Here is a 15,094-nt window from a genome sequence, read left to right as displayed (position 1 = left end):
ACACAGGGTTTCCCCTCCCTTACCTTTTGCCATTCACTTGGTACTTACCCGTACCTAGTGTGACAGTCAAAGACTTTTGGATGTGCTAACTGATTTTTGTTTATCTCAACATGAGTCAGTGCCGTTTGCTGCAACTTTTGCCATGGTGTTTTTTGTTGGCTTTTGCACTGGCAGACCGGTGGCACTTTGTGCGAAAACAGTTAACATTCTGCTTAGGATAACATCACAGTTATTAACATTAATAACTTTGGTCATCATTTGGGACTTTAGGAAGTTACTGCTGGCATTATTGTCCAGCATGAAACTTACAAATGTTAGGTGCAATCGTAAAAAAAAATGGGTGCTCATGCCAGCTGTCTTATGGTGGACATAGCTGCAAGAGTAGAGGAGTTACACCCATAAAAAAGGAGGGTGCAAGGATTGTTTTTCCTTTTTGTTATTTCATATTTTTGGGCCCATGGACCTTCATGGTAATATGGCGCCCCTGAGGCTTCAGTCGCCACAGGGTAAGATGTAGTACTCATTCCGGGTAAGGAGTGGTTAATCGCTGGTGTTTCTCACACTCACACATTAAACACAGTTAGGTGCATTCCCACCTGGGGGATGGCACCTCTTGGGGAAAAAGGAAATAAGCATCTACACACATAGCCACTTAGCCCCGGGCACAGCTTGGGGTGAGAGACACGTGGGACCTCAGTCCAATCTTCTTTTACCTCATACTTCTGGGAGCGCCATAGGACCCGCAGCTTGCAGCAGATAGCTCGGCCCGGGCTCTCTTAGGAAAACCTTAACCTGCAGAGAATGTGTCTGCTTGTCCTTGCCGGCGCGCTGCGTTTCTGCGCCCGCCACCACTACTCCACTCATCATCCTCCCTGAGCCCACTCCACCTGTGGGGAGCAGAAACATCTTAGCTGCTACGACCATCAGCCCCAGAGGACAGCAACAGCAGTGGCGGCTAATTCATTGGCCGCATACCACAGGTGGCATCATGAAATCAACCTCAAACATCATCTTCCCCCCACCTTCTTTATTGTACACCTCAGGGCCATGAAAGCGGGCGAAAGGGCCACCTCGTGACATCCCCCTGACCCGACATCACCGGCCTGGTGATGAGTATTTAACCCCTTGCCCTGTGGGCGCTACAACTTGGCGTCACGAACAGGATAACAAGCCCAGGCTAAACGGGTACTGTGCTCCTTACAAAACGGTGTTAAACTGTATCTATGAAAAAGGACAGTCGCCATTACTGGCGCAGAGCGGGAAACGAGGGGGCAAGCTTTTATGGGCAGAGTCCGAAAAGAGCACAAAAGGAGAGCTCTGCTACCGGAAACCAGCAGGACACCCTGTGCCTACAAGGACATGTCCACTGAGGAGAATTGCATACAGCTTGTTTCGATTGTACAGCTTGTTTCGACTGCGGCTCCAGGTCCTGGAACTGATTCAAGGCATGGCCACTTTGATCAAAGCTGTGCAATCCAAGCAGGGGACTTGGCAACCTGCAACCATTGAACTGGCTTCCAGTGCTGATGACCTCCCCTGGCGGTGACACGGGAGGAACCCACTGCCTCAGGTTCCTGATCATTATGATGCTGATGGGCAGCTGATCTGCTGGCGCTACGACAATGTTGGACACTAAACTCAAGGATGTCCTTTGAGTGTGCAGGACCAGGAGGCTGGGACCAGCCATCCGGCACCACCACAAGCCAAGTAAGAATAACTGTTTTTCTATGAAAATCTTGATGCTTGATTTACTTGTTATACTTGATAATCTTGCTAACTGGTATATGGTTGAAATGTTTGATGCTGACTCCCATAAAGGGAAAATCGCTAACTTGTTTATTGCATACTAAAAAAATTGTGGTGAACTAACTTTGTTTGGTTGTAGCCCGGGAGTGTTGCCATTTGGTGTGGGGTAATGTGGCGCCCCTGAGGCTTCAGGCGCCACAGTTTACTGCATCTCCCTTAAGATTTAGTAGTCATTCCTTGTAAGGAGAGATTAATTGCTGGTGTTTCTCACATTCACACACAAAACAGTTAGGTGCTTTCCCACCGGGGGGTTAGACAGGGGGTGGCCACCATGAGACATGGCACTTTTTCGGTCACTAGGACAGCCACCTGGGGGGCAGGCACCACTTGGGGAATAAGGGAAGGAGCATCTTCACACATAGCCAGTTAGCCCTGGGCACAGCTTAGGGTGAGAGACACACCTGGTACCTCGGTCCAATCTTCTTATACCTCACACTTCTGGGAGTGCCGTAGGACCCGCAGCTTGGAGCAGATAGCTCGGCCTGAGTTCTCTACAGCTACACGAGATTCCAAGGTCTGCGGTGAGTGCAGGAAACACCCGCCGCTCGTTCCACATTCCACCTAAACTGGGATTGGAGGGACTCTGACCAGAAAAGACTCATAGTGGGAACACCAACGGTGAGCTCGAATTGCTCGGGATCAGCTGGGGCCTATAACGGCGGTGACCGGCATCTCCTGGGTAAACCAGGACTGTGAGTAAAGAAAACCTTGAAGCCGCAGAGACTGTGTCCACCTATCCTTGCCGGTGCCCCACGCTTCGGTGCCCGCCATTACTATTCCCCTCATCATCCTCCCCGGGGCCCACGCCACCTGTGGGGAGCAGAAACATATTAGCTGCTATGACTATCAGCCCTGGAGGACAGCAACAGCAGCGGCGGCTAATTCACTGGCCGCATACCACAGGTGGCATCACAAAATAAACCTCCATCATCTTCTCCCCCCCTCACCTTCTTTATTGTACACCTCGGGGCCATGAAACCCCGTGCAAAAGAGTCACGCTGTGACATCCCCCTGACCCAACATCACCGGCCCGGTGACGAATATTAAACCCCTTGCCCCTTAAGGTGCTACAGTAATGTGTTGGAAAACTACTTAAATGGCTGAACTTGATAAAGAGACTTTTTTCTTCGTAACTAGTCTTTTATTTACCTGAATAGGTTGTATGCTGCTGATTTTCTCTGAAGGTGAATCAATAGCTGTTTTTTCAATGCGTTGTACTTTTTGCTTCTCTCGTAAATTCTCTAATTTAGAACCTGATAACACAAAGCAGATTATTTTTTTTTCTTTTTATGTTATCATTATTATGTTATTACTTTAACATGACATACGTGCAGATGATTAAGCTGATAACCTGCGCCACAACCTGGGATATCAGCTTACGATGTATTTACAGTAATTACGGCATATAGTGACTTTTTGGGCACATAAAAACTATATATGGCAAGCAATGTTGATTACTTTGGTACATACTATGTCTAGTTTATGATAAATTGCTAAAAGGGGCTTTCCATGCCTTTATCAAATATGGGTAGAGGGACAGGACCATTAAAAAATGCCAAAAGGGTCATTACAGCTCCAGCCCTGATGGAATCAGAAATGATAATTCCACGTCTATACAGTCACCTGACCTCTAATTGGCCACAGGGTCTGGTGACTAGTGCAACTTTTTTCCAGAGTGAGTATGTACTGTCTATCAATCACAAAACCCTGCAGCTAATCTTTAGCCCCAGCTGTCAGGTGACTGAATCTTCGAGACGTCAACTTCTCTTGTACTGTCGAAGAGTAGCCCACCAGAGTGGCGGCACTAGAACAGTGAGGGTTTGAACTGGTAATACTTCTTTAAGTTTAGACCAATCCCTTCCCTCTGTTCATATTTTATTATTAATGGGTAGAATAGCAGTTCAAATATTTCATGTTGGTCTTGTTATAGTAGAGTGTTAAGGGCCATTTACACGCTGCGACATCGCTAACGAGATATCGTCGGGGTCACGGTGTTTGTGACGCACATCCGGCATCGTTAGAAACATTGCAGCGTGTGAAATGCGACCTGACACGTGATCTGAGTGACCTTAAACGATCGCAAAAGAGGTAAAAAGAGTTGGTCTGTGAGACGTTGTTCACTTACCAAAAATCGTTGTCTGGTCAGTAGCGATGTTGTTCGTCGTTCCTGCGGCAGCACACATCGCTATGTGTGACACCGCAGAAATGAGGAACGTCTCCTTACCTGCGGTCGCCGGCAATGAGGAAGGAAGGAGGTGGGAGGGATGTTCAGCCCGCTCATCTCCACACCTCCGCTTCTATTGGGCGGCCACTTAGTGACGTTGCTATGACGCCGAAGAACCGCCCCCTTAGAAAAGAGGCGGTTCGCCGGTCACAGCGACGTCACTAGGCAGGTAAGTAGTGTGACTGCTCTAGCAATGTTGTGCGTCACGGGCAGCGATGTGCCTGTGACGCACAACCGACGGGGGCTGGTACGCTCACTAGCGATATCGATACCAATATCGCAGCGTGTAAAGTGCCCTTTACTGTTCAGTGCAATCAACCCTGTCATATATAGATTCATGCACAAAATTTGAACACTCTCTTGTGCTTTTTATTCACTATAGCATATATTTCAGGTCTTGTTAAAAATGTTGATGGGGTAAAAAAAATGTTTTTTTAAAAAAAAACTTTGTTGTCAATGTATGCAGGAAAAAAAGAAATCTTGGTCAATTTGTTATTGAGATCAGAGGCTTGCCAGGACTCAGACAAATAAAATCCAAAATTGATGGCATATTTTAGCGATGGTTTAATAGAAGAAAATGTTTCAGCTTTTTTCTTCATTCTGTGACATGGTAATGACTTAAAAAAAATATACCTACGGTAGGTTTGTGAGTTTTTATAGCACAAGTTGCGGGACGCTGCATGGTCATAGAAGAGATGATTGCATTATTCACAATACAGTTTGCTACTACATACTATTGTAAGTCCAGGTATTCAACATTTACTGCCAGCTGAATAAAAAACCCAGGGTTTAGACAAAAGTATACAGAATTTATACTATATATACCGTTTATATATATATATATATATATATATATATATATATACATATATATATATATATATATATATATAGATAGATAGTATATATACAGTTGAAACCAGATGTTTACAGACAATATCTAAAAAGACACATCTGCATATTTTTCTCACTATCTGACATGAAATCAGAATAAACCTTTCCCGTTTTAGGTCAATTAGGATTACCAAAATGATTATTGGGCCCTGCCCAGCCTAAAAAGAGCAGCTCACAGCCACCCCAGATTTGGCGCATCCATTAAAAAATTAAAACAAAAAGCCCATATTTACATGCATAGCTATATAAATGCTAACAGTTTACATATATTTGAAGTATAAAGAAAAAAATATAATAAACAGATGAAGAAAGGCTTTGATGATCAGAGGTAAATTCTCAAAAATTCAACAAGCCACAAGACATCCAACGACAATCCCTATCAACTGTCTCTAAATCAATATCCTACCACTTATAATAATATATTGGGGTGTATCATTATATGTGGTAGGATAGAGGTTTGGGGACAGTTAATAACGATAGTTGTCTGTGAGTGGGGGCGCCATGACGACTTATAGGGTGCCAACCTCCACAACAAGGCAGTATGATGTTATGTTAGGGACAAGATAGTGTTTCTAATGAGGGTTCAACCCGCAATCCTGCACACCTATATCCCTTAAGATTCCAATTCCAATACCCTTCTGGACACATGGGTATGACATCAGCACTTGTCCTTCTAGCCACTTAGTAAAATGATTCTATAATAGAATTAGCATAAATAACAGGGGGAGATCAGACAGGCAGGGGGGCAGGAATCACTATCAAACCCCACCCCAGCTATCAGCTGATTGGAAGCTGCTGCCATTCAAAAAGCTGCCCATTTTACAAACTTTACTTGCTTGTGCTTCAAAACCTAAACATCCGAGCTGACAACTAAAGGTATGTATAAAATCAGCATGATAGTGCCAGTATAGCAATGGCTTTAGATTACATAGAAAAATCCTGGTGATTGGAGCGCTTTAAGCATAGTTTAACTCAGATATGCTATCACTTTTACCATTCATTAGCAAACTGAGCCAAAATTGTATTCTAATACTGCACACACTGGCAGAAATCTCTTCCTAAAATGGGTGTGAGATGCAATACCAGATACAGACTGTAGACGAGCGAGGCGCTGTTTCTAGAAAAACTTACAGCTCTTAAGGCCGCTTTACACGCAACGACATCGCTAACGAGATGTCGTTGGGGTCACGGAATTCGTGACGCACATCCGGCCTCGGTAGCGATGTCGTTGGGTGTGAAACATACGAACGACCGCTAACGATCAAAAATACTCACCTTATCGTTGATCATTGACACGTCGTTCTAATCCTAAATAGCGTTGATGGTGCTGGATGCAGGTTGTTCATCGTTCCTGAGGCAGCACACATCACTACATGTGACACCCCAGGAATGACGAACAACACCTTACCTGCGTCCTCCAGCAATGAGGTGGGCGCCAGTTTCTTTCGGCTGCTTCCGCCACTCCGCTTCTATTGGACAGCTGCCGTGTTACGTCGCTGTGATGCCGCACGAACCGTCCCCTTAGAAAGGAGGTGGTTTGCCGGCCACAGTGACGTCGCTAGGCAGGTAAGTCCATGTGACGGGGTCTAACAATATTGTGCGCCACGGGCAGCGATTTGCCCGTGACGCACAAACGACGGGGGCGGGTGCGATCGGTAGCGACATCACTTGCGATGTCGCTGCGTGTAAAGTGCCCTTTATTCTAATCCTAGAAAATTTCTTCCAAGTATTCCACAATACCATAGAACATAGTAATTCTTGCTTTGCTTTTCCTTTTATTAAGATTTAACATAAATTGGAAAATTGTACCCTATAATCCAAATAATAAATTGTTTATTTTTAAAAAAGATTTCATCCCAATTTTAATTACAATAGAATTTACCCACACCATCCATACTGCCATTTAAATGAAATTGAATATTATATTCTCAATCTGGTAGTTTTCTCCTTTACTTTATCTTTTCTCTCGTTTACATTTCTAAAACACGTATTTCCTACATCTGAGAACATTGTGCTTAATCTCAGTAATGAAGGGCATAAAGTTGATTACCCAAAAACACTAATCAACAAAAACCTATAATCTGTCCCATTTAATTTGATTGCAAATGTATACTTTGATACATTTTCTCACTTAATTGTGTTGTCGCAGTCCCCGAAGATTGCAAATAACACTTTTTTAAATTTTACTCTGAAAAACTCACATGCAACTGCTAACGGTGCAGCAATTATTTTAACAGATACTTACACCTTTGGGAACAAGTTTTTTCTAACTTCATTATATGTATTTTTAGCTAAAAATCATTTTTCCAATAGGGTTTCATTACAATTGTTGAAATTTCTTTTCCCTCAGTGTATCGAAATATGTGATACAACTGAATCCGTTACTGGCACGGTCTGACCACTATGCGTCACAGACGGCAGAATAGAACTGAGAGAATAGATTTGAGCAGAGTTGAATTCTACTCGAATTGTACAAAAGTTCGCATTCACCAAAATGTGCATGTTTTGTAATACATCTCTGTCTGGATTCAGTAAAAGGGCAGATTTTTCCTCCCGTAAAATTCCTTGACATACAAAGCCATCCACCACCTGTCTCCCCCATATATCTGTGACTTTCCTGGTACCTACCTGCACGCAACCTCAGATCCTCAGAAGATCTTCTCAACTCCCCTCTTATGTCCTCTTCCCACAATCGCATACAAGATTTCTGCTGTGCCTCCCCCATACTCTGCAATTCTCTAAACCAAAAAATCAGACTCTTGCCTATTATGGAAAGCTTCAAAAGAAACCTGAAGACCCACCTCTTCCGACAAGCCTACAACCTACAATAACCTCAGACCAGTACACCACTGCGCAACCATCTCTTTCCTCACCTACTGTACCCTCACCAATCCCCTGTAGACTGTGAGCCCTCGCGGGCAGGGACCTCTCTCCTCCTGTACCTATCAGTTTTTGTATTGTTTCTGATTATTGTACTTGTTTGTATTATGAATACCCCTTTTCCCTTGTAAAGCGCCATGGAATAAATGGCACTATAATAATACAAATTAATAATAATAATCAAAGGGTTAAAAAAAATCCTTATATTCATCTCACCGCTCAACTTTCCAGTCACTTCATTCCTCACCATGACGGACCTCGCCGCATCTTCCGATCCCTGTTGCTTGCTTTGATGGTTCTGCACACACGTGCAATAGGTCACAACGCACATCATGACCTTGTGTTCTCTTATGTAACAGAGGTGCCAAAAATGCAACACGCAGTATAGAAGACTCAGCAGTCACACCGACAGGTATTTATTGGGCGGGACACAAGGAGATGGAAGAGGAATGGGTATGCAGAAAATAATATAGACGTTCAAAAGAAACAAATTAAATAACAGTTAACATGTTTCACAGTTAACTTCGACTGCTCGGGTGCTTACAATCACTGGAGATAATTTTGAACAAATTCCCGAAATGTTAACCCACTCCCTTTCTTTCCATCAGGGAATCGTTGTTGTCACTCTACTTGTAGTCACAATATACAAGTAAACAAGAAAATATACAGTGCCTACAAGTAGTATTCAACCCCCTGCAGATTTAGCAGGTTTGATAAGATGCAAATAAGTTAGAGCCTGCAAACTTCAAACAAGAGCAGGATTTATTAACAGATGCATAAATCTTACAAACCAACAAGTTATGTTGCTCAGTTAAATTTTAATAAATTTTCAACATAAAAGTGTGGGTCAATTATTATTCAACCCCTAGGTTTAATATTTTGTGGAATAACCCTTGTTTGCAATTACAGCTAATAATCGTCTTTTATAAGACCTGATCAGGCCGGCACAGGTCTCTGGAGTTATCTTGGCCCACTCCTCCATGCAGATCTTCTCCAAGTTATCTAGGTTCTTTGGGTGTCTCATGTGGACTTTAATCTTGAGCTCCTTCCACAAGTTTTCAATTGGGTTAAGGTCAGGAGACTGACTAGGCCACTGCAACACCTTGATTCTTTCCCTCTTGAACCAGGCCTTGGTTTTCTTGGCTGTGTGCTTTGGGTCATTGTCTTGTTGGAAGATGAAATGACGACCCATCTTAAGATCCTTGATGGAGGAGCGGAGGTTCTTGGCCAAAATCTCCAGGTAGGCCGTGCTATCCATCTTCCCATGGATGCGGACCAGATGGCCAGGCCCCTTGGCTGAGAAACAGCCCCACAGCATGATGCTGCCACCACCATGCTTGACTGTAGGGATGGTATTCTTGGGGTCGTATGCAGTGCCATCCAGTCTCCAAACGTCACGTGTGTGGTTGGCACCAAAGATCTCGATCTTGGTCTTATCAGACCAGAGAACCTTGAACCAGTCTGTCTCAGAGTCCTCCAAGTGATCATGAGCAAACTGTAGACGAGCCTTGACATGACGCTTTGAAAGAAAAGGTACCTTACGGGCTCGTCGGGAACGGAGACCATTGCGGTGGAGTACGTTACTTATGGTATTGACTGAAACCAATGTCCCCACTGCCATGAGATCTTCCCGGAGCTCCTTCCTTGTTGTCTTTGGGTTAGCCTTGACTCTTCGGACAAGCCTGGCCTCGGCACGGGTGGAAACTTTCAAAGGCTGTCCAGGCCGTGGAAGGCTAACAGTAGTTCCATAAGCCTTCCACTTCCGGATGATGCTCCCAACAGTGGAGACAGGTAGGCCCAACTCCTTGGAAAGGGTTTTGTACCCCTTGCCAGCCTTGTGACCCTCCACGATCTTGTCTCTGATGGCCTTGGAATGCTCCTTTGTCTTTCCCATGTTGACCAAGTATGAGTGCTGTTCACAAGTTTGGGGAGGGTCTTAATTAGTCAGAAAAGGCTGGAAAAGAGATAATTAATCCAAACATGTGAAGCTCATTGTTCTTTGTGCTTGAAATACTTCTTAATACTTTAGGGGAACCAAACAGAATTCTTGTGGTTTGAGGGGTTGAATAATAAATGACCCTCTGAATAAACTTTTCACAATTTAAAAAAAAAATAAAAAAAGAAATAACATTCTTTTTTGCTGCAGTGCATTTCACACTTCCAGGCTGATCTACAGTCCAAATGTCACAATGCCAAGTTAATTCCAAATTTGTAAACCTGCTAAATCTGCAGGGGGTTGAATACTACTTGTAGGCACTGTATATTTATGCTAGGGGTATACTAAACATGTCACAGATGTGTTGCAGTTCACTTAACTCTGACAATTAGCTATGATCTTTCTTAATACCGTACGTCAAGACGGAAAGTAATTGCCTGATTCACTTGGATGCTGCACCTGAACAAATGTTCATTTCTCAACCTCTAGTTCTCGATATCCAATCTTCTGTGTTTAGCCACGTAGTCTGATCCTCTTCTGGTGTCGGTATTTGGTGTTTGGTCTTTGGGTTCCTCGGGCATTGGTATACAGTCTTCGCATTCCTCTAGGGATGATGCTTAGTCTTTGGGTTCCTCTAATGATGGTATATGGTCTTTGGGTTCCTCTGGGAATGATGTTCGGGCTTCAGGGTTCCTCTGATGATGGTATTCGGTCTTCAGGATCCTCTGGTGATGATGTTAGGTCTTTGGGTTCCTCTGGTGATAGTATTTCGTCTACGGGTTCTTCTGGGATCAGTGCAGATGATACCAGACAGATCTGCTGCGTACATGCCTGCTTCTATGATAATCTTAGTGCCAACTCCACCTTCTCGCTGCCAGCTCAGCCTTTTATATTTTAGAACTGCGTCACAGTGGTCACTTGACTCGGTGTCCCCTTCTAACTCTTCCCTGAGGGAAATACACTCAATTCAATTCCTCGTGACCTGGTCCACTGGCAGATAGAGTACTGAGAGTACTGAGTATGAGTATCTTCTTCTGGCCAGCCCTTTACTGTTACGAGGGGGACCCGGGGAAGCGTGCCAAGATGGGAAATGGACTCCTTCCGCCGGTCAAGGTCCACTGTGCGGTGTAAGGGACCGCCGCTATGGTGGGTGAAGAGTGAGCGGGTTGCTGCTAGCGATCGTCTGGAATGTCACAGACGATCTATGTACACCGATCTGCCCTAACCCGTGAGGGTTGTATGGCACAGATCTCACGGCTCGGTGTACCTGTTGCACGGGGAAGCACAGAGGTGCCCACGCACGTGTGCCAGTGGAAGTCACGAGAATATGGCACGAGGGTAGCACAGAGGTGCCCACGCACGTGTGCTTTCAATAACCAGGTGAGTCCAATGGAGACTTGAGGAGCTCACCTGGGACAGGAACACGGCCTGTTGACAGGGGTACTGCCGGAGCAGCAAGGCAGGAACACGGCCTGCAAACGAGGTACTGCCGGAGCAGCAAGGGCCAAGCCCACAAGAGACAGTAATGCCTGAGCAGTGGCGTGGCAGCACGCTGCCAGACATCCAAACATAGAAGGACGGTCGCGCGCCGCCATGATGGCAGGGGGAGCTTTTAAGGAGGTGCAGCTCCACCCGAGGGCGGGCGCGAGGCGGAGATGACGGACTTGACCCAATCAGGGTCCACGACGTCCCAGCCTGGCCAGTCAGGATTCACCACGTCACCAGCCTTGTCATCAAGCCGTGTGACGTCAGTGAGCGAATCAGGACCCACCACGCATTGCACATGCTCACCCTCCTGCCTCTGGGAAATAGAGGCGGGATCCTCGGTCTCACAATGTGGAGAGATAACGGGAATCTCACTGCTTCCCTGAGCAGTAAACCTCTGCACATTGCGCAGCCTCGCAGACCTTCGGGGCCGCTGAGCAGGAGAGTCTGCGGCAGGCCAAGAATGGGAGACCGCTTCACTCCTTGTAACAGGAGAACCACTAGGTGTCACCCTTCTGCTGCCTCTCTGAGAAGGTTTCTCCTGCAGTCTGGCAGACCTTCGGCGCTGCTGAGCAGGAGTGTTCGTGGCAGGCAAGGAATGGGAGACTGCCTCAGTCCTTGCCTCAGGAGAGCCACGAGATGTAACACTTTACACTGGCAAAAACCCTCCCATCATAGTTGGAAGTCTCTGCTTAGTGTGAGAGGCTCAGAGATTTCTGTGTGAGCGGCAATGATCAGGAGATTCAGCGAAGACCATATTGTTGCCAATGAGGGAAGTAGAGGCCAGAGAGCTGAACGGTGAAATAAGTATAAGGATTTTTGTTTTTTTACATCTTATGTTTATTATGCTCTGGCGTCTCTCCAGACCCCAGAACATAAAATGGCTAATAACTATTCTGCAAGTCAACTTTTCAGGGAAAATCCGTGCAAATAGGTGGATTTGAATTTAGCCTCATCCGTGTACGAGTTTAAAAACATATAAGACAGAATAAAGTTTCCAAATATTCAGAAAAATTGGCCCCTTAGAATGAAGAATTTACAGCACCATTAACCTAATCCCCTTGAGTCATAAAAAATCAGTATAAGTCCTCAGGTGGCTGACAAGGGAGATTTAATAGAAGAATTTAACCACAGTAAAAGACAGGTGAGCTTGGAATAGAAGAGTATGTTTCATTAAATGTAAAATTTTAGAAATGTAATTTGACATCATATATTACTGTTGGATAAAAAGATGGTATAAATATATTTTCCTTTAGTTAATTTTAGGTAACAGAATGTTTATGTCATGACTGTAGCCGTACTCCGATGGGGTTAAGTCTTGTGGGAGGGACTGGCTCGGTGGCGCCTCATTCTGGCACTCACACCGCTTTATTTTGGTGTGCACTTCACCGGAACACTGCCAGTAATATTTCTGACTCTGCTCTGTGCAACTGTTCCTGTGAGAGTTTCCTGTTCTAGTCCTTCTACTCCATACCATTCCTCCTTCCTGCCCTGACCGCCATTCCTCCTGCCAGACATGACCTCCGTTCCTCCGGCCCGACCTGACCTCCATCCATCCTGTCCGACCTGAACTTCTTCCCTCCTGCCTGAGCTGACCTCCAGTCCTCCTGCCCGACATGACCTCTGTACCTCCCTGTCCTCCCGTCTTTGGCCCTGTTCCGTGTCCTCTTCTTTTCCCTCCCCAGTACTTATTTGTCCTCCCGATATCTGACCTCGGCTCTGTTATTTGACTTTGGCTTGATTACTCATCTGTACAGAGATGTGACATCCCAGCATAGACCTTGGCTGATCGACTCTCCCCGAGTTTGTTAGCTACCTCTAGTGAGTCTCTGTATTACTGCACTCAGGAGTCTAGCTTTACCTTAGTACCAGCGCCCCCTAGTGGTAGCTTGACATTTTACATCAGATTGATCAGATTAATGCTTTGAAAAAATGGATTATATTTCCTCCTATGTTTTTATCACAGATTAGCCTATACCCATTTACCCTTCTAGCTCCCTTCCCCTCTTAATAAAGTTTTTTGTTGTTCTCTCTGCCGTTCCCCTTCCTATCCCTTGAATCCCTATAAATAATATGTCTTAAGTATAGAATAAGATGAAGATAAAATATACTTAAAAGATAAAAGTGATAATACCACATGTAGGTTTATGTTTTTGGTATTTGTTTTTTTTTTAATAAAAATCTATTGAAACATAATTTTGCCTCTGCTCACCTCTTCTGCAGAATGAATTAACTGTGAATCTGTCAGTGAGCTTACTCTGATGACAAAGATTTTAATGCACTTTTTAATAGTATTTTTTTAACAACATTGGAAACTGATATAGGATTTATTCAGAGCTCAGTTTTCAACTGATACATAGCAGTTTTAGCAGCTAAAACATTCACGATTTTTTATAAAACCTCAAAATGATTTTTCTTTTAGCCAAAAATTCATGAATTCCAATAAAAAAAACAGCTGCCCCATGAAGGTTTTCATATCCTTTAAAGTGCAGAAGAGCAGGGAAAGGGCAAAGAGTGACTTCATTAGAGCAGTAGGTGGCCTCCTATTTGTGGGGCCACAAAAATAATGCTCTTTTTTTTTTTCTATCACTAATAGCACCCAATGTCCGAGCTGTAGATGCTGACATTTTACAAAAGCCCTTTGGTCTACAAATCACTACAGTGGCCTGTAATTTGGTTGATCTTTCATCACACAGGTATGTCTATAGATAACTGGAACAGTGGCAGAGAGAGTATCAAGATAGTATTTAAACCAAATTCCTGTTTAAGCTGCCTATATGTCTAGCTCGATAAAAATAGTACCACGTGTAAAAGAAAACCCAAGTGGCAGATTAACCTGGCAGATGGTATGCTAAAGAGGAGTATTCCATAATGAGTCACTTATTTTTACCTATATTGTATGAATGTGAGCTTTCAGAATCTTGCTTTTTACAATGTAACCATAAATGAACACGTCAGCCGAGCCGCAAAAGAAAAAAAACACAAAAAGAGTTTGTTTTGGACCAATTTATGCTGTAGTTCTGGCTCACAAAACTGATCAGAATAAACCAATGTCAAAGTGGCCACATGTGACATTTTTGGACTGTTCCACATAAAATGACTCTTTTTTGCACAGTTCCTTTGTGCTGAAAAGTGTAACCACCTAGACTTTTCAAAAGGTTTACAACTATATATGACAAGACATATCTGTAAAAAAAAAGAGAGAAAAAACCCAGCCTTCGTGCCATAGCACAGAGCGAAACAAGCCTGGTGTTGTACCTTACTTATAAGAATATGGGCTAAATATAAGCAAGTGGGAGAATTTCTCAAATATTGGGCCTAATTCATTAATACTTATACGCCAGTGTAAAAAGCTTTGAAATAATTTGGTCGCAATTTAAGGCTATACTAAAATTTTGTGTCTTGGCATTATCACACCCTTTTCGCCCAGCTACAACAAATTGACCAGGTTGGGGCTGTATGGGGATATATTGACTGCCCCTCATCAAATTTATGACCATTAGCAATGTTCACTACACCACAAATCTTACTCCAGCATGGACTGGAGTAGGATTTGAAGTGAAGAGCACACAGAAGTGTCTGTCACTAGTCCGCCACTCCTGATTCTTGAAGAGGCATAATCATAAATCAGGAGTGTTTGTATCATGCCAGAGCATACACTTAGCATGCACAAGGGTGACCATGGGGGTGGTATAGAAGGAAGGACCTGGCAATAGGGAGAGGGGACACATGCTGCAATTCATCTCCCTCTGTACCCTAAGCGCACTAATTTCCCTATACTTTTCTTTCCCCGTCATCATCACGTATCTCGGCCCTCGCTTGCACTTAACTCACACTGGGTAGTGAGAAGGCTGGTGAGATCACTAGTC

At 44.2% G+C, this 15,094-nt stretch overlaps 1 protein-coding gene across 2 annotated transcripts in view; it reads right to left on the bottom strand.

The window, feature by feature from the left end:
* The window catches only part of ENTHD1 (ENTH domain containing 1), a 150,543-nt gene that overhangs the window by 109,284 nt on the left and 26,165 nt on the right, over positions 1-15,094 (bottom strand). For both annotated transcript variants that reach the window (XM_075320848.1, XM_075320847.1), the window contains exon 4: positions 2,956-3,059. In XM_075320848.1, coding sequence (XP_075176963.1) covers positions 2,956-3,059 — 104 coding nt within the window. The remainder of the gene's footprint in view (positions 1-2,955; positions 3,060-15,094) is intronic.

The sequence above is a fragment of the Anomaloglossus baeobatrachus genome, chromosome 8 (assembly GCF_048569485.1).
Source record: "Anomaloglossus baeobatrachus isolate aAnoBae1 chromosome 8, aAnoBae1.hap1, whole genome shotgun sequence".
NCBI lineage: Eukaryota > Metazoa > Chordata > Amphibia > Anura > Aromobatidae > Anomaloglossus > Anomaloglossus baeobatrachus.
Note: the sequence above shows the minus strand (reverse complement) of the source record. Positions and strands in the feature narration are given on the sequence as shown.